The 22290-nt window shown below is 43.6% G+C and overlaps 1 protein-coding gene across 2 annotated transcripts in view; it reads right to left on the bottom strand.

The window, feature by feature from the left end:
- The window catches only part of PNPLA2 (patatin like domain 2, triacylglycerol lipase), a 74489-nt gene that overhangs the window by 3461 nt on the left and 48738 nt on the right, over positions 1 to 22290 (bottom strand). For both annotated transcript variants that reach the window (XM_082271096.1, XM_082271095.1), the window contains exons 5-9: positions 22079 to 22288; positions 17381 to 17441; positions 10731 to 10901; positions 9244 to 9376; positions 7385 to 7507 (exon numbers count right to left, since the gene is read on the bottom strand). In XM_082271096.1, the coding sequence (XP_082127222.1) occupies positions 7385 to 7507; positions 9244 to 9376; positions 10731 to 10901; positions 17381 to 17441; positions 22079 to 22288 (698 nt within the window). The remainder of the gene's footprint in view (positions 1 to 7384; positions 7508 to 9243; positions 9377 to 10730; positions 10902 to 17380; positions 17442 to 22078; positions 22289 to 22290) is intronic.

The raw sequence follows: 22290 nt of genomic DNA, 5'->3' as shown, positions 1-22290 counted from the left end.
ACCTGGGTTTATGGGCTTATATTTTCACTGAAAATAAAATCCCTCCTAAGCGAGACTAATTAAGGTCATTTCAGCAGGATAAAGCTGAGAACATTTGAGAACTTGGTAGCTGGTATATTCCTGCTCTTTGTACAGTTCACAAATGTGTGTTTCTCATACTAGTAATTATTGTAAAAGACAGTCTTATGTTATAAACATAGATGATGTAACCTTAGATGACAGATTAGGATATAATTACTCATGAACATCAGGTCCCTCTAGTGATCACATGTGCCTTCTCACACTAAGGTAGGCCATAGATGGTTCGTATCTCAGACGGTTCAGCAGGAACCAGCCGAGATTCAAACTGTGTATGGCCAGGCTTAATGTACCAAGTTGATCGGTCGATCGATCAGCTTGGGCACAACCAGCCTGCCACATTTACTTGCAATTATTGGTAGCGGCTCTTCTCCCGGCGGGGACGGCATGGTCAGCTTTGTGTAATAAAAAAAATGCCTACCACATGAGCCCGTATACAAAAGGCAACCATTGTCATGGATTTGGTAGGCAGTATATTTGTATAACATTTTTTTTTAATTTAGTTTATCAGATTTCATATGGAATTTTATTTACTTAGTTTTTACCATTTTACGTTTCCTATGTATTTTTAAATTATGTGTAAGAGGTCAATGTTATGTGTTCTAAGATTTCTAACTCATAGCGACACCTGCTGTCTAAAATATGAATGTGTTGTAAGATTTCTAACTCATAGCGACACCTGCTGTCCAAAATATGAAACACCCACAAATTTGTAATAATATACCATATATACTCGAGTATAAGCCGAGATTTTCAGCATATTTTTTCATGCTGAAAATGCCCCCCTCGGCTTATACTCGAATCACTGTCTTTTTAAAGACATGTTCCACGCGCATGTGCCGCATGCCCGGGAATAGCCAAACGTATACGGGCTTTCCCGAGCATCGGCGGCGCATTCGCGGTGACGTATTGGCGCCGGGCGGCGTGATTTTTAAATCGAAGGCGCCTCACCGAAAGGTGAGACTCATCCGCAGCCCCTGCATTTCCTCATGCAGTGCTGCGGGCATGGTACAGGACATTGTCAGTACCATGACCTGTGCCATCTCCTGTACCATGCCCGCAGCCCGTTTTGTGTCTTGTGGTGGTCCAGTTGGGTCCAGTAGCTGCTGCATTTCCCACCCTAGGCTTATACTCGAGTCAATAAGTTTTCCCACTTTTTTGTGGTAAAATTAGGGGCCTCGGCTTATATTCGGGTCGACTTATACTCGAGTATATACGGTAATCCAGGTAACAGAGGGAAGTAGCTGAGCAGTAGGTTATGTAAAAGATCTTATCGATGGCGACAATGCACACTCCACTCCTGAGGAAGTCACAGATGACAAACTAGGAGTGAGAGGGGTTTGCTTCTAGGAACGAACTGCAGATACTAAAATGGAAGCCATAAAGAAAAATGCCCCTTTACTGTGTTGTTCAGCACTGAAATCAATTTTTTTCTTGATCTAATCTGAACATGAATATTCATACAGTTTTAGACTTCGACCGTCTCCATGCTGGACAAATACATGGATAAACTTCAGTGTGGATTGCCTTTATTATTAGCTCAAACACTTTCTGGTCCTACTTTTTTGCATTTGGCCCAACATAATCCAGAGAGAGTATGAATTCCTGACGAGGACATTGGTGAACTTCTCCCCTCTGAGCACAAGACTGACAATTGTGGGATTTGTTATATTGGTTTGGACTTTTAAAATTTGGATTTTTTATTGAATGAACTACTCAATGGACAACTGAGCTATCGTGCACTATGTGCACATGTGGATATGTGACTATTGCATTGGGATATATAGGTTTTGTACTTTATAATTCATGATCATTTTATGCAATATATGTACAATGTTTAGTATGATATACTTGTGGATTTTAGTAATGTTTATTTTTCATTATTCACATATTCTTATTTAACTGAGACAAAAATTGGATTTTTGACTTACCGTAAAATCCATTTCTCTGATGTTCATTGACATCAGCTCCTGATCGCCTGACAATTATTATTATTATTATTATACAGGATTTATATAGCGCCAACAGTTTGCGCAGTGCTTTACAATGTGAGGGAAGACAATACAGTTACAATACAGTTCGAAACAGGAGGAACTAGAGGACCCTGCTCGTTAGAGCGTACAATCTAGAAGGGAGGGTCAAGTGAAACAAATGGCAACAACAAGGGAGGGTGTTGTTGCCATTTGTTTCACTTGACCCTCCCTTCTAGATTGTAAGCTCTAACGAGCAGGGTCCTCTAGTTCCTCCTGTTTCGAACTGTATTGTAACTGTATTGTCTTCCCTCACATTGTAAAGCGCTGCGCAAACTGTTGGCGCTATATAAATCCTGTATAATAATAATAATAATAATAATAATAATAGTCAGGCGATCAGGAGCTGATGTCAATGAACATCAGAGAAATGGATTTTACGGTAAGTCAAAAATCCAATTTTTGTCTCAGTTAAATAAGAATATGTGAATAATGAAAAATAAACATTACTAAAATCCACAAGTATATCATACTAAACATTGTACATATATTGCATAAAATTGGGTTATACTGCCCTCTACAAGAGTAAGACGCTAGGCAGAAAAATAACTTGACTACGCCTATGGGCAGTGCCAGGAGGTATAATCCCCCTCTCTGCTATAGGTACTCAGTTTTGTTACAAGCAGTTTTAGAAGTAATATTACTCCATAGAGGGGTGGGTGCTGTGTCCGTCAATGAACATCTGAGAAATGGATTCTACGGTAAGTCAAAAATCTAATTTTCTCTTTCGTTCATTGTCGGACACAGCTCCCGAGCTTCTTGACCATTAAGATGTCCCAAAGCAGTGCCAAACATGAGGGGTGGGAACAGAAAGAAAGAAATTCCCAAGGCTAAACCATAGCCAACCAAGTAACAGCAGCTGAACCAAAACAACTGGAGCCCACCTGAAAAACATTACACCCCCAAAAGGGGGAACAAGCCCCCTAAACAGCAGCCTGCAAAACCTTGCAGCCAAAAGGAGGCATCTGCAAATGCCAACACATCCACTTTATAAAATTTTGCGAAAGTGTGCACAGACAACCAAATAGCCGCCTTGCACACCTGTGTTACTGACGCCTTGCACACCTGTGTTACTGACAGGGAAAGGAGGAACCTGACCCTTAATCGAATAGGCCTGAGTCACCATCTGTCTGCTCCATCTAGAAATGGTCGCAGAAGAAGCGGATAGTCCTTTTCAAGGCCCATCCGTAAGCACAAATAGTGAGTCTGAGTTTCTAAAAAAGACTCCATAGCTGCCAGGTGCACCCAAATAGCCCGAACCACATCCAGGGAAGGCAATGCAATTTCCTTAGGATGTTTTGACCTGGGACACAGGGAAAGCAAAACAATGTCCTCATTCAGAAGGAAATTAGAGACCACCTTTGGAAGGAACGACAAACAATGGCGAAGAACCACCTTATCTTTGTGGATCACCAAATAAGGGGAAGGACAAGACAACGCCGCCAATTCCGACACCCTGCACGCAGAGGTAATAGCCACCAAAAAGGCCACCTTCTAGGATAGCGTAAGCAGGGGAATCTCGAAAATATTTTCAAAGGGAGGCTTCTTTAGAGCTGAAAGCACCAAGTTGAGATCTCAAGGCGGTAGTGGGGACCGAACCGGTGGAGTCAAATGTCGAACCCCCTGAATAAAAGTACGCACCAGGGAGTTCCCGGCCAAGGGTTGCTGAAAGAAGACCGCCAAGGCCAACACCTGACACTTAATGGTACTTAAGGCGAATTTCTGCTCAATCCACCGTTGAAGGAAGGTCAAGGGCTGAGCCACCGAAAAAGAGCGAGGGTGATTAGCAAGCGACTCACAGCACGAAATGTACGCTTTCCACGTATAATGTTAGATCTTCCTAGAAGTAGACTTTCTAGACTTCAGTAGTGTGGGAAATCACCGACCCAGACAAACCTCTATCCTTTAGCACCTGGCTTTCAACAGCCAAGCTGTCAAAGCCAGCGACTGTAAAGCAGGATGGAAGATTGGCCCTTGGGACAGCAGATCCTCCCTGAGAGGCAGTGGCCAAGGGGCATCAGCGAACAGCCGCACCAGGTTGGCGTACAAGACCAGCAAGGCCAATCTGGGGCACCTAAATTCCTTCTACCTTGATCCTGCGCAAGAGTCTTGGCAGAAGCTTGAGCGGAGGGAAATCATAAATCAGACGATACTGGCCCCAGGGGGCCACCAGCACGTTTGTGGCGTCTTCTAGCGGATCCTGTGACCGTACCACAAACCTGTGCACCTTCCGGTTGAGCATAGACGCCAACAGAGCCACCTTGGGGCTGCCCCACCGGAGACACAGCTGATGAAATACCTCCAGATGAAGGGACCACTCCCCTCGGTCCAACGCCTGCCAACTGAGATAATCCGCCTGACAGTTTTTCACCCCTAAAATGTGTACGGCGAAGAGGGCCGGAACAAAATGTTTTGCCCACCATAGAATGCCAGCTACCTCCAGGGCTGCCAATACACTCCTCGTTCCACCCTGGTGATTGACATAAGCCACAGTCATGGCATTGTCTGACTGGATTAGTACCGGAACACCTCTGAAGGCGATCCGTCCAGTGATTCGGGCACAGCCTGATCGCTCCGAGTTCCAGAACATTAATTGGGAGTCTGGACTCTTCCAGTGTCCAAACCCCCTGAGCGGAGTGCCGACCCAGGACACCTCCCCACCCGGACAGACTGGCATCCGTGGTGACCACTGCCCATTACAAGGAGAGAAAAGATTTGCCCTGGCTAAGAGCTGGAGAGCAAAGCCACCAGATCAGAGACTCTTGTTTTTCGGCTCAGCCGGATCTGATTGTCCAGAGACTTCGGACACTTGTTCCATTTGGCCAAGATCTCCCTTTGCAGGGACTTCATATGGAACTGTGCAAACGGGACCACCGCAAAGGTAGAAACTATCAGGCCCAGCACCCTCGTTCAAGTCCGGAGGGACAAACACCTGCTGGACAGCAAAAGATGAATTGCAGCATGCAACTTCTGGAGTTTGTCCAGAGGAAGGGACATTCTGGCTAGAGCCGAGACCAGAGTCAGACCCAGATAGTCCAGCTTCATGGAAGGAACCAGAGTATACTTCTGAAAATTCAGAAGCCTGCCGAACTCCCTCAGAGTCCGTATAGTGATGTTCACGTTGTCCATCAGAGCAGTAGGATACTCTGCTCGCAAGAGAAGGTCGTCAAGATAGCCCAGCACTGCGATTCCTCGCTGACGTAAGAATGCCAGCACCGCAGCCAACACCTTTGTGAACACCCGAGGAGCAGAGACGAGACCAAAGGGTAATGTAACAAACTGATAATGCTTCTCTCTCACGGCAAAGCAGAGGAAGCGTTGGTGACAGACACATATTGGAATGTGTAAGTAAGCATCCTTGATGATGATAGAGGCAAGGAAATCCCCCTGATGCAAGGATGTCATCACCGTGCGAACAGACTCCATTCTGAACTTTTGTACCCGCACACAGCAGTTCAGGGCCTTGAGATACAGAATTGGACGCACCTTGCCTTCTTTCTTCAGAATCGTTAACAGGTTTGAATAAAACCCCTGTTGGGAGTTGGAAGCGGAACAATTCCCCCTTGAAGTAACAGGTCTTGCACCTCCCCGAGGGCTTGCAATTGGTTCAGGGACAGGTGCACATTGGAAGGAAAGAATCTCTCCAGAGGGTAAGAATGAAACTTGATCTTGTAGCCGGACTGTATCACTTTGTGGAATAAATTGTCTTGCACCAAGCGAAGACACCCACCACCCCCCCCTAGAGAAACCCGCTTTGGACTTGCAAGACCAAGTTTGCTTGGATACTCCCAAAGAGGCCTTGAAAGGCTTTGAACCCTTTGTCAGCCGACCCTGAGGGATGAAAAAACATCCGGTCACCCGAGGAGGATGGGACACATCCGCGACAAGGTTCCTTACCCTTACTAGCCTGCGGAAGAAAGGTGCTCTTCCCCCCCTGTGAGACTCTTAATGATATCATCCAGGGTAGTCCAAACAGGCGATCAGTTAAGGCTTTTTTAAAAAGGTCTGGTCCGCAGACCAACATTTGAGCCACAAAACACGCTTAAGGACCACTGCAGAAACAGACAGCCTAGAAAATCAGGGGAGCTGCATCCAAAAAAGAGGCATTACAGATAAACTGCAGCCCCTGGACCAACTGGTCCGCCAGCTCTGCCAATACAGGGGGGAGATGCTCACCCTCCAGGTCACGGCGTAATAGCTTAGCCCACTCGGTCAGAGTTTGTGACACCAGGGCAATGGTGAAGACCGGTCTGAATGCCCAGCCGGCCACAGTGAACATACTGTCGGCCACAGCCTCCAACTTTCTGTCAGCCGGATCCTCGATTCTTCATCCAGAATCATAGTTGCCTTATTCAACTTGGAAACTGGGGAATCCACCACTGGTTGAACAGTCCACTTCTTAAGGAGGGACTCTTCAAAATCTTCAAATCGCTTAGAGACCACAAAGGGACGTTTTGGACGTTCCCACTCTTTTGCATCAAATCTGTCAAAATAGGAAGGAAACGGAAACACCTTCGCCACTCTAGACTGCTTGTGAGTGCCAAAGCAAACCAGTGCCTCCGCCGCAGCTTCAGCTCAAGGGGGGGGGGGGCTAACGGGAGGGAGGGCAACCCAGGGGTCAGACAGTCCCAGGGAGGGGCCCGCATCCACCCCAAAACCCTCCAGGGGCGAGGGGGGATAGCTACTCACCATACCAGGAATGAGGCAGGCACCGCTCCAGACAGAACCTCCTCGCCATCGAAAAGACACAGGCAGAGACCCAGTCGTATGCAACCTCGCAAGGAGTTTATCTCGCAGGCCAGTCCCCGTCCAGTGGGGCTATGTCACGGCCGACCTAGCGCGGAGCGGAGGTTTGCACGCGCTCGCTGGCCAGACTGTGGTGACCACTGGATCTAGATTATCCAGCCCATCGCCCAGTCTGGCAGTTGATTGTAGATCTCACAGGAAAAAAAAAAAAATCTATCAAAAAAGAAAAAATTGCCAGGACCAGAGATCCCAGCAAGGAACTAGGTCCTTACTCCTGTCTAGGCAGGAAAAAGAAAACTGAGGGGGAAGTATTACCCAATGGTCAAATAGATCAGGAGCTGTGTCCCTCAATGAACGAAAGAGAAATATATATATATATAATATATATATATATATTTTTTTTTTTTTTAAAACTAGGATTATCTGTAGCACAGTGCATTTTCTTTTGTTATTATCTAACTGAAAAAACACTTGGATTGGGGTTTTTCATTTAACCATGGAAATATTAAACTATATACAAGTTTGCATACCTAGCTGATATGTGACTGCCCAGCTTCTTCTTAGCTTTCCTTAGAATATAGCGACATACTTTGTGTGTCTGATCTTTAATCCACTGAATATCCTCGGGCACATCAGGCAGCCATTCCAAAAGTCTAAAACCAAAAAAACAAAAACAATCACAAATAATTAAAGCCAATGCACTGATGGAATGTTTCCTTATGTGCTATCTAACAATGTTCTCTTAGCTTTCAGCTCACTATTTTACAGTGCAGCTCTTCCCGCAGCCACATTAGGACAGTTAGATTGTAGCATCTAATACAATATCCACTTTCCCCAACTATATGCCTGATAAGCTATCTATTCTTCTACATATTCCAAACAAGGTTAATGTAGAGTGTAAGAAATTAAAGCTATGTTTGTAGAGCTCTCACGTGCATTTTAACAAAGCAGTACACACAATTCTACTATATATAGTTTACAATTTCCAGTAAATGCTATACAAGGATATAGGTCTCCAGGTATGTATTTAATGCCAGTCTCTGCTGGAGACATTTAGCACATCAAAATGCATTTCAAAGATCTGCATGTTCATTTTATTTCTGCCTCCCATTATAAGGGCACTTCTGTTGCAGTTCCTCTTCATTCCTGAAGGTGTCAGTGTCCAACTATGGGGCTACTTCAACCCCTACAGCTACAGATACTCAAGGATAATGTAAAAATGTGCAGCGAAGGGTGGTGGCTCTGTATGAAATCATACAAAATAGAACTGAAGTTACATTTGCTAACTAGATCACCAAAGCATATTTTGTGGATGTGACTCTTTTTAACCACTTAAGCCCCGGAGGATTTGGCTGCTAAAGGACCAGGGGTTTTTTTGCGATTTTTTACTGCGTGACTTTAACGGACAATTGCGCGGTCGTGCGACGCTGTACCTAAACGAATTTGACGTCCTTTTTTTCCCACAAACAGAGCTTTCTTTTGGTGGTATTTGATCACCTGTGCGATTTTTTGATCACGCGCTATAAACAAAAAAAGAGCGTAAATTTTGCAAAAATAACAATATTTTTCACATTTTTTTATATGAAATTCCCCAAAAAAAAAAGTAAAAATCAAAATTTTTTAACATTTTTCGGCCAATTTGTTTTATGCTACCTATGTTTGGTAAAAAAAAAAAATCGCAAAAAGCGTATTTTGATTGGTTTGCGCAAAAGTTATCGCGTTTACTAACAAAGGGAAAGATTTTTGTCATTTTTGGTGTTTTTTTTTTTAACGCGTAATGGCGGCGATCTGCGATTTTTTTTTCGGTACTGCGACATTGCGGCGGACAGATCGGACCCTTGACTGACATTTTTGACACTTTTGGGGTTACCAGTGACATTACTGCAGTAATCAGTGCTATACATATGCACTGTTACTGCAAAAATGACACTGGCAGGGAAGGGGTTAACTTTATTGGACAGGGAGGGGTTAAGTGTGTCCTAGGGGCGTGATTCTAACTGTGTAGGGACATTCCTATTGGTGTAAAAGCAAAGATCAACCGTTCTACATAGTAGAACGGACAGATCTTCACTTTTACACAGGGAGAACTGACAGGCAGCTTGTTTACACAAGCTGCTCTGTCTTTCTTCCTTCACAGGAGCGATCGCTGTGTGACTGGCGGACATCGAGTCCGCCGGTCACACGCACTGACTTGCCTGTGAACGAGCCGCGGCGGGCGCGCGCCCGCCCGCGATAGGCTCGCAAGTCAGTGACAGGCGAGTGACGTACCGATACGTCACTCTGCCTGGCCGGGGCTGACCGCCGCAGTATATAGTCGTGCGGCGGTCGGCAACCGGTTAATAAAAGGCAACTTTTGCATTAAACTGTAAAATTCCAGTCTGATAATTACCTGACTGTGAAAGACAATGCAGATTCCAGAGGTAAAGTATAGGGCAGCATCATCGCAGATGCCAAGCGTACCGGCAGCAGATTAGATATTGATAGGTATACACTGCGCTTCTCTGTACAGGCCTCCAGTAGTGCTGAAAAGACAGAAAGTATTAGTTCTCTGTATAGAAGCAGAACCTGCATTACAGCTTTGCCTGACTGCCAAGTATGAATAGCCAAATTGTCTTCTTTAGTAAATCATCCAATGTATCCACACATCCTTTTTCATCCTGTGTGGGGGTTCACCTTAGCCACTTTGTTTCAGCTTGCGAGGTGGTGTCCATTTGATGGGTGGTACAATGCGCTGACTTTTTTTTTTTATTGGGAGTGTACAAAAAAGTACAATCCATTCAAGTCTTCATGCAGCAGAACAATGCGGAGTGGTGACCTGCAGTTCTACCTAATGCACGTCTGCAGTTTTCCACATCGCACATCTCACAAGCATTGTAATGTGAACGGAGCACATACAAAGCAATTGCTGCCGTAACAGATGAGAGGTAGAGGTAGAGTAAAATAGTAGAGTAACAGGTAGAGTAAAACGTCACTCATCATTCACCAGGTGAATGGGGCCCCTTATATGTACAATTATTTTACAGTTTGCTTGTAAGCAGACAGAATTAAAAAGGAGATGTACAGTCAAAGCTAATTTGGCTGTAAATCTCCTATGGATCACAGGAGTGCAGTTCGTTCTGCACTCCTGTGACCCGTTTTCAGCAGAGATCGGTATGAAGTCCGTCACATAAGTCGGTCCAGGCACCGCGTCATAATGACCACGGAGTTGGGATCAGCCAGGTGCCTGGACCGACATCAGGCTCAGCCTCTAAGCGAACCGCTGAGAGCCTGAGCCTCCTGCTCCCCACCCCTCCACAGCTCAGCACTCCAATGAGCGAGGAGGGAGCAGAGCAAAGAGCTGCTGACTGTGCCCAGGGAGCGGTTATTGCCCATTTATACTTACCTAGGAGGATGCAGCATCGGACTCCGTGGTCATTATGACGCGGTGCCTGGACCGACACCAGGCTCAGCCTCTAAGCGAACCGCTGAGAGCCTGAGCCTCCTGCTCCCCACCCCTCCACAGCTCAGCGCTCCAATGAGCGAGGAGGGAGCAGAGCAAAGAGCTGCTGACTGTGCTCAGGGAGCTGTCACAACCGAGCAATCGGCGGTGTTCAATCGCTCGGTTCTCAGTGCAGAGGCGCCCGGGGGACAGATGCAGAATTCGACTGATGATGCATCCTCCTAGGTAAGTATAAATGGGCAATAACCCCATACTTCTCTTAAAGGGACCTACAAACCTGTTCCATTCTACCAATGATGATGATGTAAACGTTTCTTTTATTTGTTTCTTTGTGGTATAGTTTTACACTTTTTGTAATGAACTTTGCCAATTTTCTTAAATTAAAAAAAAAACAATAACTTTTTGGTAATTGGAAAGTTGTTTAACAAGACCCTTACCCTGATTGAGTCTCTGAGGAAGATGTTCAAACACATGTTCCTCAGCCTCCTCTACTGCAGAGTTTTCTGTAGACTGTTCCTTCTCCTCATTGTTCTCCTCATTCTGATTAGGTGGAATGGCAGCAGGTGGCAAGGCAAGATATCTCATAGGCTGTGGCTGGTTAAGTAGTCCTGTTAAAATAAAGTTACAGTTTAGCATTACTCCACACACTTTCAATGGCAACAAAAAAGAGGAATTTGGACTTGCCTGTAAATTACATATTTGGGACTACAGTACAGGACACAGGCAAAGTACCCATAGACCCTCATAGACCCTGTGGCATCCCCAAGCAATGAATGAGAAGGGTGGGCTACAACTAGGCAAACAGAACTGTTTAAATAGGCCCAATAACAAGGGTGGACAGACCCAACTTCAGGGTGCTGCTGTAAGAACCTTGCAGCTAAAAGCTGCATTAACAGGAGGTTGAATGCCTATCTTGTAGAATTTTGAAAAGATACAAATGAAGGACTGGATGGCAGCCTTATAAAGCTGGGCTACAGAGACCTAGTGCTGGAAAGCAACAATTGCCCACCGATCTCATGAACTGGGCATGTAAATGCGCAAGAGGAGATTTGCCCTTTAGCTATTAAAAAGGGCCACTTTGAAAGAGAGGTAATTTAGGAAGATATACCAGCAATTAACCAAAGATTGGACGAATGTAACAATGCATATACCATAACTATGCACTCCAATAACACCTCCACACTGATGACAGCCAGGTCAATCTCTCCACTCCTCAATACACCTCCTCAATCTCCTCACGTATCACAAATTTAATGAGCGACATATTAGTATGGATGTCACACCACCTCCTTAAGCCCAATCTTTCTAAAACTGAGTTTGTAATATTTCCTCCTCCTCTATTCCCTCCCTATGACTTTACCATTGAGATCAACGGCACAACCACTGGTCCCTCCACACATGCCAGGGTGCTGGGTGTAATCCTAGACTCTGACCTCTACTTCAGCCCCCACATCCAATCATTGGCTAAATTGTTTAACCTTAACCTCCACACCATTTACAGAATTTGCCCCTTTTTGACTAACGACACCACAAAACTTAATTACTACTGCTCCGTCCTTACTGGTCTACCTTTACCCAGGCTTTACCCCTTCAGCCCATTATAAATGCTGCTGCTAGACTAATAAACCTTACTAACGGATCTGAGACTGCTTCTCCTCTCTGCCAGTCTCTTCACTGGACTTCCACTACCCCCATTGTATAAAATTCAAAATACTAACCACAACATACAAGGCCATTCACAACATCGCCCCCAGCTATATCACCAACCTCATCTGCAGATATCACCTAAATTGTCCTCTCCGCTCCTCCCAAGACCGCCTGCTCTCTAACTTCCATGTTACTTCCTCCCACACTCGCCTCCAGGATTTTTCCAGCGCCTCCCCCATCCTCTGGAACTCCCTGTCCAATATATCCGGTCAGCTCCTACCCTATCCACCTTTAGGCGATCCTTGAAAACAAATTTATTCAGGGAAGCCTTCCCCCCCTCCACCCAAGAACTGTGCTTGAGTAACCGCCATCAGATTATCCCCTGCAGCTTTTATCTTTTGCACCACCCCCTCTCCCTTTAGATTGTAAGCTCCATGAGCAGAGCCCTGCTATTCCTTCTGTATTGAATGGTATTGTGATTGTACTGTCCCCATTTATATTTTAAAGTGCTGCGTAAACTGTTGGCACTATATAAATCCTGACTAATAATACCACCTGGCCAATGCCGAAGCCGGAAATCACTGAAGTAGACATTACTACTCCAGTGATCTCCACTTGCTTCTGGGTGCCATACTGAGTGGATGCTCTGCCGCATTCTGAACACAGGTTGGCCACTCTGCATGAGCTCCATTCAGAGAATGCTTTGCATTTTCTGAATGAATGGAAGGGTACTCTGATTGGTAGCGGTGAAGAGGAGAAGAGGTGACCACCTGAGACTAAACTCTGAGTGGTTGAGTTTTAGGATCAGATTTGAAAAGTTTACAATGAAAGTGAATACATTTCAAATATAGTTCCAGCTTTCACACTAAAAGCCAGAGATACAGGGTGACCCTGTTTTACCTGTCAGGGCCATATCTAAAGTTTAAGCTTCACCAGTCAAGGTGATCATACCCTGGAAGGAGTCTTTAGGGATTGGGTTCAGTAGGGATGGACCACGGTTCTGGACCTGTAAAGTATCCTGTGGCTAATTACACGTTACACAAAGTGCAAAGGTGAGGACCTGTGCAGAATCCAGTGCCTGAAGCAACATTACAGGTCTTCCCCTACAGCATGGGGTCCAGGGAAAGTTCCCAAGGTGGATCCAGATATGTTGCTTCTACCTGTGCCATTAGAAGACAGAGGACTTGACAGACAAATTCAAAGATAAAATAATAAACTAGTTAAGCGTGATTTCTCCACAAGGGAGAAGAGGTTCATCACCTTAGGACATTAGCCCCAGTGGGCATGGGTCTGAAAACCTTGCCAGTGTCCAATTACCTGAAAGTGAAAATAACCAAGGGAATACTTTGCCTTTGTCATGTACCGTACGATTAAAATATAACAAATCTCATTATTGGTGGAAAAAACAAACATGACAAATGATGACATAAACATAAAAACAAGTGACAAAGAAATAAAAGTAAAAAAATATATTTGAACTCCTTTCTTTTGCTAAAATCACCGACTAGTTTTAATTATTTACAATTGTTAAAAAAATACATGTTCTGATATGTGTACTTTTATGCAGATGCTATATGAAAACTAAAAAAAAACATTCATGCCCTTTCTGCAGGAAAGCTTGAGCTCACATCATCAAGCAACAAAGCAAAACCCCAGAAGGACAATCATAGGAAATAACAGTTTTTTCTTGTGTAGTTTAAAGCCCAATTCCATCTTTAATGTTACACTCATAATTATGTTATAACATGGAGCCATTCTGCTGCCTCTTTTTTTGGCAGCATTCTGTATATTTTGGAATTTGACACAGTTTATGTGGCTCTGCCCAGCCTGCCGGACCACACACCAGCCGCTGCATTGTAATCCAGCGGCTGGGGAGAATGGACCCTTAGGTCCGGGTCACACTTATGCGATGCGGGAAGGCTGCGAATTCGCAGCCTGTTCCCGCATCGCAAACGCACCCCTGGCAGTTCACACTGCCATATGTGATACACTGGGGGTGTCAATGAAATAATAACGACACCCCCAGTTTGATCGCATATCGCAGTGCGATCTTTACAGTTCGCACAGGATCGGATCGCACAAGTGTGAACCACTGTGCGATCCGATCCTGATGCGGCTGAAAAAAAGGGTCCTGTGCGTGTTTGGTGCGAATTCAGCCATACAAAGTGTATGGCTGAACTCGCACCGCACAGCCGATCGCATGTAATGAAGGCGCAGCGCGCTCCGACATTACATGCGATCGCCGCAGCCGCAAGAATGTGAACCGGCACTTAGAGTTAAGTGCATCAGAAGTAGTATTCCTAAAAAAAAAAATAATAATAATAATAATAATAATAATAATACTTGTGATTTTTACACATTCTTCCCCACATGCATTTTTACATTCCTTTCAGGTAATGAGATTTTTCTTTTTTTTTTTACATGGTTGGGTGGCATGTGAGATTACAGATTGTGTGTCTGAGCAAATAACAACCCTCAGGCAGTATTTGTCACTTGACAGCAACAGTAAAGTGAAAGTAATTTATTTTATTTTTATAAAAGACAATGAATCAGAAACCGCATATCTAAGTGACAGATATTTCAATCATACTTTTTCCTTACTGTAGCCCTATTTGTGAAATAGGATTGCTTTTGTGTGATAGAACTTTCTGGATAAAAAAAATAATAAAATATGGTCATTACCAGTGGGTCAAGGCTAACAATGCAGATAGATAGATGAAGCAGGCCACTTTTTATGGAAAATCTCTTCTGGTGATGGAAGAAAATAACCAAAAACAGGACAGGCAGGAACCTTAAACCCTTGCTCTGTCTTTACCACTATCAGTTTTCACTCATACCCATATATGCTTGAAATCAAATAAAATCATTGAAGCATTAGCAGCGCTCAATCGCTGTATTACACACCATATGCATGATTGTGTGTGCTGAGCAGTCGCTATTTGACATATCTATGCTGTAATTGTTTAACGTTTGTAAGTGCAATTTTAAGGAGGATTTTGGGGAATAAAATGTCCTAACAGGATTAGGCTATGTAGCCTATTTCTTTTTAATAGGAGAGACACCGTGATCAGAAAAGGATCTGATTTCTAAGGAGACCTCATGCGATCAGGATATTATCAAAAGGTGATCATTTTTTTAGGATCGGGCGAGTGCAACATCTGAAGGGAGAGGTTCTCATGAGGTGTGGTGAAGGGGCTGTTATGTTCGATCATCCCTAACACTTTCAAGATTTTAGAGTGACGCTACTCTACTACTATCAGTCGCATTGATCATGTGGTGCAATAACCCTGAACTGTTTGGATGTATACGGTGTATAAAACAACGGTTGAGCGCTGCTAATGCTTCAATGATTTTACGTGATTTTAAGCATATATGGTTCTGATGGAAAATGTTTCAATATAGTAGCGGCTTATTGTGCAATGAATTTTATGTTTGACTTTACATTATTTCATGTGCGCTGGGATTGGTGATTTATTTGCCCTCTTTTGTATTCATCAGTTTTCATTACCTACTTGGCCTATGGGAAACAAACATTAAAAATGTAAACTGCTAGACATTGGTCTAATTAACAATGCCACTAGAAATCAGGCCTGGTGACACAATGACAGGTAGATCTGCCAATTACCTGATGCCTATTTTCTACTGCTTGTAAATCAGGAAAAGAGATGGAAAAATAAAAAGACAGCCATGCAGCGAAATACTACAACACAATACTGATGTACTGGATGAATGAAACTGACTATTGGTGAGGGCTCTGAAGAACGCACAAACACTTAGATATGTTTATATCTAGACCTGCCCAAATAATAGTGATCAAAAGGTTCCTACAATACTCTTAAATACGCTATATTGCCAAAGATATTGGGACACCTGCCTTTACACGCACATGAACTTTAATGGCATCACAGTCTTTGTCCGTAGGGTTCAATATTGAGTTGGCCCACCCTTTGCAGCAATACCAGCTTCAACTCTTCTGGGAAGGCTGTTCACAAGATTTAGAAGTGTGTGTATGGGAATGTTTGACCATTCTTCCAGAAGGGCATTTGTGAGATCAGGCACTGATGTTGAAGAGAAGGCCTGGCTCGCAGTCTCCGCTCTAATTTACCCCAAAGGTGTTCTATCGGGTTGAGGTCAGGACTGAGCAGGCCAGTCAAGTTCCTCCACCCCAAACTTGCTTATCCATGTCTTTATGGACCTTGCTTATCCATGTCTTTATGGACCTTGCTTTGTGATGATTATGGTGTGGGGTTGTTTTTCAGGGGTTGGGCTTGGCCCCTTAGTTCCAGTGAAGGGAACTCTTAAGGTATTAGCGTACCAAGACATTTTGGACAATTTCATGCTTCCAACTTTGTGGGAACAGTTTGGGGATGGCCCTTCCTGTTCCAACATAACTGCGCACCAGTGCACAAAACAAGGTCCATAAACACATGGATGAGCTAGTTGAAGCAATTATAGCTGCAAAAGGGTGGGCCAACTCAATATTGAACCCTATGGACTAGAAATGGAATGCCATTAAAGTTCAAGTGTGTTTAAAGGCAGGCATCCCAATATTTTTGACAATATTAGGGTATATTTGAGTCAGTGTGTGTGTGTGGGGGGGGGGGGGGGGGGCTCTTTCAAAGTCAGTGTAATATAATAGTGTAACTCATCAGAACCTTGTGTATATTTGCCTAAAGCAAGCTGGCTCCATCCAAGGTAAATATTAAGCCTGAATATTCAATTTGCCTCTCTCTAGTTGTAATCTACTCACTCCGATTTTAAAGTGTGTCTAATGTTCAACTTCTTTTTTGGTTAAAGTATGGAAAAATGAAGAAGAATTCCAGGTATGGTATTGCTTTCACTGAGAAAAAGCAAAAAAATCTCTAAACGGCCCTCACTCTGAGTGGATAACCTCCTGTGTTCACAATTCAGCATGGCAGCCGTTCGGCAGTGGACTTGCAGCTAGTGGAGATCACTGTAGTAGGAATGCCTACTACAGTGATTTGCAGATTCTAGCCGGCATGGTATAAACGATTACCATACCTGAAATTCATATTTAAAATCCCTGTCAGTATTTTTGCTATCTGTGTCCCACTGGTGAGATTTCCCTTGACTTATGTTGAGACAACAGGAAGGAAGAGGAAATCTATTTAAAGTGAGGTAGTAGTCACCAGAACAAGTGTCCGCATTGGAAGGTTTCTTTATTCCTTCTCTCCTGACAGCCCATCATTTTTGGATGTTCCCTCACTTCCAGTCCTGGTGACAGTGGCCACCTGGACAAATACAGTTACTAAACGGGGAAACTGACAGCAATAAAAACCTGATAGGGTTTCTACCCTCACCACTCCATCTAAAAAAGGAATTTTGGCTTTAGATACACTTCAACTATAATTTCCATTTTTAAATTAATACAAGTCAGTAATTACATATAGATGCAACACAGAATTATAAATGTACCTACCATTCCGCTTTAAGAAATGTAATGCATCCCTGTAGCCTTGCTTACACATGTCTTTGAGCACCTAAAAAAGGAAAAATGAAATAAAAAAACATTACACATAATAAAAAGGAATGTACCCGAACAATGATAACATACCATACATTTTGTGTAACTATCAGCACAGGTTTTTTTCTTGCCTGTAGTTTTAGAATGATTTTTCTAGGACTCAGACTTGATGTGAATCAGTAATACCCAACTAGGTTCACCAAGTCCCTTCCTTGCTCAGCTGGGGGCATTTTTGCTGGCACAATGTATTATTTACCTCTCCCAATTGTCAACAGCAAGAGATAAAATGGAAATGATTGACAAAAAAACATGCTGAATCTCGATTGTCTATACTGATATGGACTGGGTAATGTGTAAGGAAGGAAAGGATGCCACAAATATTTGATGTAAATTATCATCAACCTACAGAGGGCCATATTCAAAGACACCCCAAAAAAAAGGTGAAAAAATGATGCAGCAGGCTAGTCCATTTTGCTGAAATTTCATTGCAGCAACTCAAAAATGGTCCTCAGTAGTGTGTATGGCCCCCACGTGCTTGTATGCATGCCTGACAACATCTGGGCATGCTCCTAATGAGACAACGGATGGTGTACTGGGGTATTTCCTCCCAGATCTGGACCAGGGCATCACTAAGCTCCTGAACAGACTTTGGTGAAACTTAGCGTCGTCCGATGGCCCAGCACATAATGTCCCAGGGAGGTTCTATTAGATTTAGGTTAGATGAGCGTGAGGGCCTGTCAACGGTTTCAATTCCTTCATCCTCCAGGAACTGGCTGCAAAGTCTTGCAACATAGGGTCGGGCATTGTCGTGCACCAGGAGGACCCCAGGACCCACTGCACCAGAGTAGGGTCTGACAATGGGTCCAAGGATTTCATCCTTATACCTAATGGCAGTCAGGGTGCCATTGTCTAGCCTGTAGAGGTCTGTGCGTCCCTCCATGGATATGCCTCCCCAGACCATCACAGACCCACCACCAAACCAGTCATGCGTGATTTTACAGGCAGCATAACATTCTCCACGGCTTCTCCAGACCTTTTCACGTTTCTCACATGTGCTCAGGGCAGACCTGCTAATTCTGGTGTTCAATGGCAAATGCCAATGGAGCTCTACGGTGCCGGGCAGTGAGCACAGGGCCCACTAGAGGAGGCTGGGCCCTCAGGCCATCCTTGTGAAGTCTGTTTCTGAATGTTTGGTCAGAGACATTCACACGAGTTGCCTGCTGGAGGTAATTTTGTAGGGTTCTGGCAGTTGTTATCCTGTTCCTCCTTGCACAAAGGAGCAGATACCGGTCCTGCTGATGGGTTAAGGACCTTCTATGGCCCTGTCCAGCTCTCCTAGAGTAACTGCCTGTCTCCAGGAATCCATGCTCTTGAAACTGTGCTGGGAGACACATCAAACCTTCTGGCAATGGCACGTATTGATGTGCCATCCTTGAACTGCATGTGCAACCTTTAAAGCAGGGATCCTCAAACTACGGCCCTCCAGCTGTTGCGGAACTACACGTCCCTTGAGGCATTGTAAAACTCTGACATTCACAGACATGATTAGGCATGATGGGAATTATAGTTCCCAAACAACTGGAGGGCCATAGTTTGAAGACCCCTGCTCTAAAAGGTCCAGGTATCGCCTCACGCTACCAGTAGTGACACGACCCTCGCCACAAGCAAAACTAGTGAAAAAACAGTCAGAAAAGAGTAGGGAAAAGAAAATGTCAGTGGCATCCACCTGTAAAACCATTCCTGTTTTGGAGGTCGTCTCATTGTTGCCCATCTAGTGTCCCTCTTGTTGATTTGATTAACACCAAAACAGCGGAAACTGATTACCAACCCCCTCTGCTACTTAACTGACCAGATCAATATCCCAGGAGTTGGGTTGTTTTGAGCAGTGTATTAATAAGCAATTGCTACTGTAATCTGGGGCTGCTAAATTAAGAACAAAGAAATACATAGCTTTGTAAATTTTCCCCACTAGGTGCTCTGGATTGTCTGCAACCAGGTCTTGCCCAAGCCTATCCATCTAAGACTTGACTCTTTCAAAGGAGGCGAAGGTTAGAATATTCTAAGTCAACGTGTGCCCTGCATGCATTGTATATAAAAGTGCCCTTGTTTCTTCTTTGCGATAAGATGTGTATTGTATGCAATTATATACTGATTGTAATATTATATACTGTCTTTGTGCTTTGTAACAAGAAAATGGAAGAAATTAGTTACTCGGGGTTCGTGCCACTGAAAATTGTTCAAGAGAGTGTAGTGTATGATGTGTGTTTGTATTTGGCATGTGGAAATGAAGTGGAAGACATGGGGAAATAAAGGCTGCATACAGGCATGATGACATTGTATGTAGAACAGTGACCGCACATGGACAGAAAAATGACTTATGCAAGGTCAGTGGGGCTGGTGTGCTGGAAATTATGCAAAACTCCTTTAATTTACAGAATAGGGGAGAGACGCCAATACAGGCTTTTTAGCATTCAAATTAAAAACTTGATTTACTAAATTATGGCCTCAATTAAATTCTATTAATGAATATTTACAATTTATCCAGGTCCATATTTCTAAATATGCTAAATTAAAATAGCACCAACATATAGGAGGAAGAAAAATAGGCCCTATACCCACCTGCATTAAAGAGTTGGACAGCATTGATTTATATTGTTTCCTATTAATGAGACTACAACTATATTGATTTATATTACCATACCAGCCTTGTCTGTGGTCATTACAATGTCTAAGCTCATTTAATTAGATCCTTATGCTCTTGGAAACTCAAGCAAGCTGGTAGAACCAGTTCACTGGACACGTCTGGACAACTGTTCATAGTATTTCTACACTCCTACAATATAATCAAAGTAATTAAAATATAGCTAGGAACAAGGCAGAAAGACTCTGTGTAGCAGTTGGTTGTCAGGCAGAATATACACTCAGTGCCGTGTTTGCCAGGCTCTGTTAAGGATTATGTATTGTATTTATTACCAGGATTATGGGTCCGCTTCACAAATGAGTAATATATTCAAATTAATATTTAAATATTTTTCATAAGTGGTAAACAAGGCTTTTTGTATGTTGTATTTAGTGTAATATTTTATAGGTGCTTGAAGATGAAGAAATGGAATATAAAATATTCATGTCGCATAGGTCTCCTGAACCTTTAGCTACTACATAATAGAGCAAGGCAGGTTAGGCCCCTTTCACACTGGTATACTTTTGCAGTGCTTTTCCAGGGCGACAAAAGTGCATAAAGACTTTTCCCCATTAAGTTCCATGTAGCAGTTTACACTACAGGTGTGCTGCAGTCCTGCAGTGTGCATCTTTATTGAAGCTTTTCAAAAGCGCACCAAAAAGGCACCTTACATTGTAAGGAAATGGGAATGCATCAAAGTGCATTCGTGTGAAAGAGCCCTAAACTGCTAAAAAGTGCATTCGTATGAAAGGGCCCCTATTTATTGATCCACTCAGTTATCCATTATCTGGATTGCAGTATGGATAGTATTTACAACTGTAATTTTCATTGTATGTCACTAGATGGCGATAAAGTGCTCCATATGATAAATACAGTTTAATATACAATTGAAGTATACTATACCTATAACTAAAAGGCAAAACTTTTTAAATGTTTGATAGAGTGGAGAGAGATTAGAACACCTGTCAATTTTTATTGCTGTCTGTGCCCCTGTTAAAGAGATTCAACCTCTATTTGTCATGTTTATCAATATCACCAAAAGTGAAAGTAATTTTGTGTTGTCACTAGAACAGTAATAGAGAGGAAATCTTCCAATGGGAGGTGAACTTCACCTAAGAGTTGGTGAGGACCATCCTCTAAGAACTGTTGCACTTAACAGTAACTCCTCTACCTACCTACAGACGTTGAAGTTTCCATTTAGACTGGGTTCACATCAATGTGTTCTTTGCACCGGCACAGCAGCCTGCAGAAAACGCAGGGAAAAGGCCCCTACATCTTTATCAAAACTGCAGCCGCAGGGAAACCACATGCTTTTTCATTGACTTCATGCACCCAAAAACGTATGCGTTTTACAGATGCATGGGTGTATCATTAAGAACTAAAGATTAAGCCTGCAGGTATGGGAATGCATGCCAGTTACACACATTTCTGCCCCTGCGTTAGTGCAAACCTAGCCCTACTAAAAGACAACCATTTCCCCAATCTCCAGACAAAGGTTATGAGACAGTATCTGCATGGCCATACACGAGACTTAAGCCGGGTACACACGGGCAGAATGTCGGAAGAAATTTGCTGCTTCAATAAAAAAAATACTACCAACATTCTGCCCTTGTGTATGTTGGTTTGGCCGGCTTGTGTCGGACATGCATGCTGGAAAACCAGCAGCCGATGGACTCCTGATCAGCGCTCTCAGCCAATGGCAGAGAGCGCTGATCAGAGTGTTCTGGCAAGGGCCGTCCTCCTGTCAGAACACAATAGCTCAGGGGGGGAGATCGCTGTACTAACTTTGCATAGTTAGTATAGCGGCTCCGACTAAAACTGACAGTTTTATTTTCGTTGAACCAGAAAAAAAAAAAAAATGAATAGTGTGTACCAGGCTTTAGTCCTGATCTGGCCAAAAACCTGACAGGCTGTCTGTTTCTACTTATCCTCCAATCACTCTAACAACACATTTATATTAGGCTCCTATTTACCTGGGGCTCTGGAGGAAAGAGGGCTTTTGACAGTCGATACAAGTTACTGAGGTTAAACTGTATGCTGGTGTTGGTGACTCTGAGTTCATGAATGTTGGTGCAGCCATCACGGGGACAAATGTCACTTTCTCCTGAGAATGGCGAGACGGTGATAGTATTCTTCAGTTCATACTGAGGCAGATTATCAGAAATTCCTCCATCCACGTACCTCT

The sequence above is a fragment of the Pelophylax lessonae genome (genome assembly GCF_965119305.1).
Source record: "Pelophylax lessonae genome assembly, chromosome: 10".
NCBI classification, from domain to species: domain Eukaryota; kingdom Metazoa; phylum Chordata; class Amphibia; order Anura; family Ranidae; genus Pelophylax; species Pelophylax lessonae.
The sequence above is the reverse complement of the archived record's forward strand: the minus strand, read 5'-3'. Positions and strand labels throughout refer to the sequence as shown.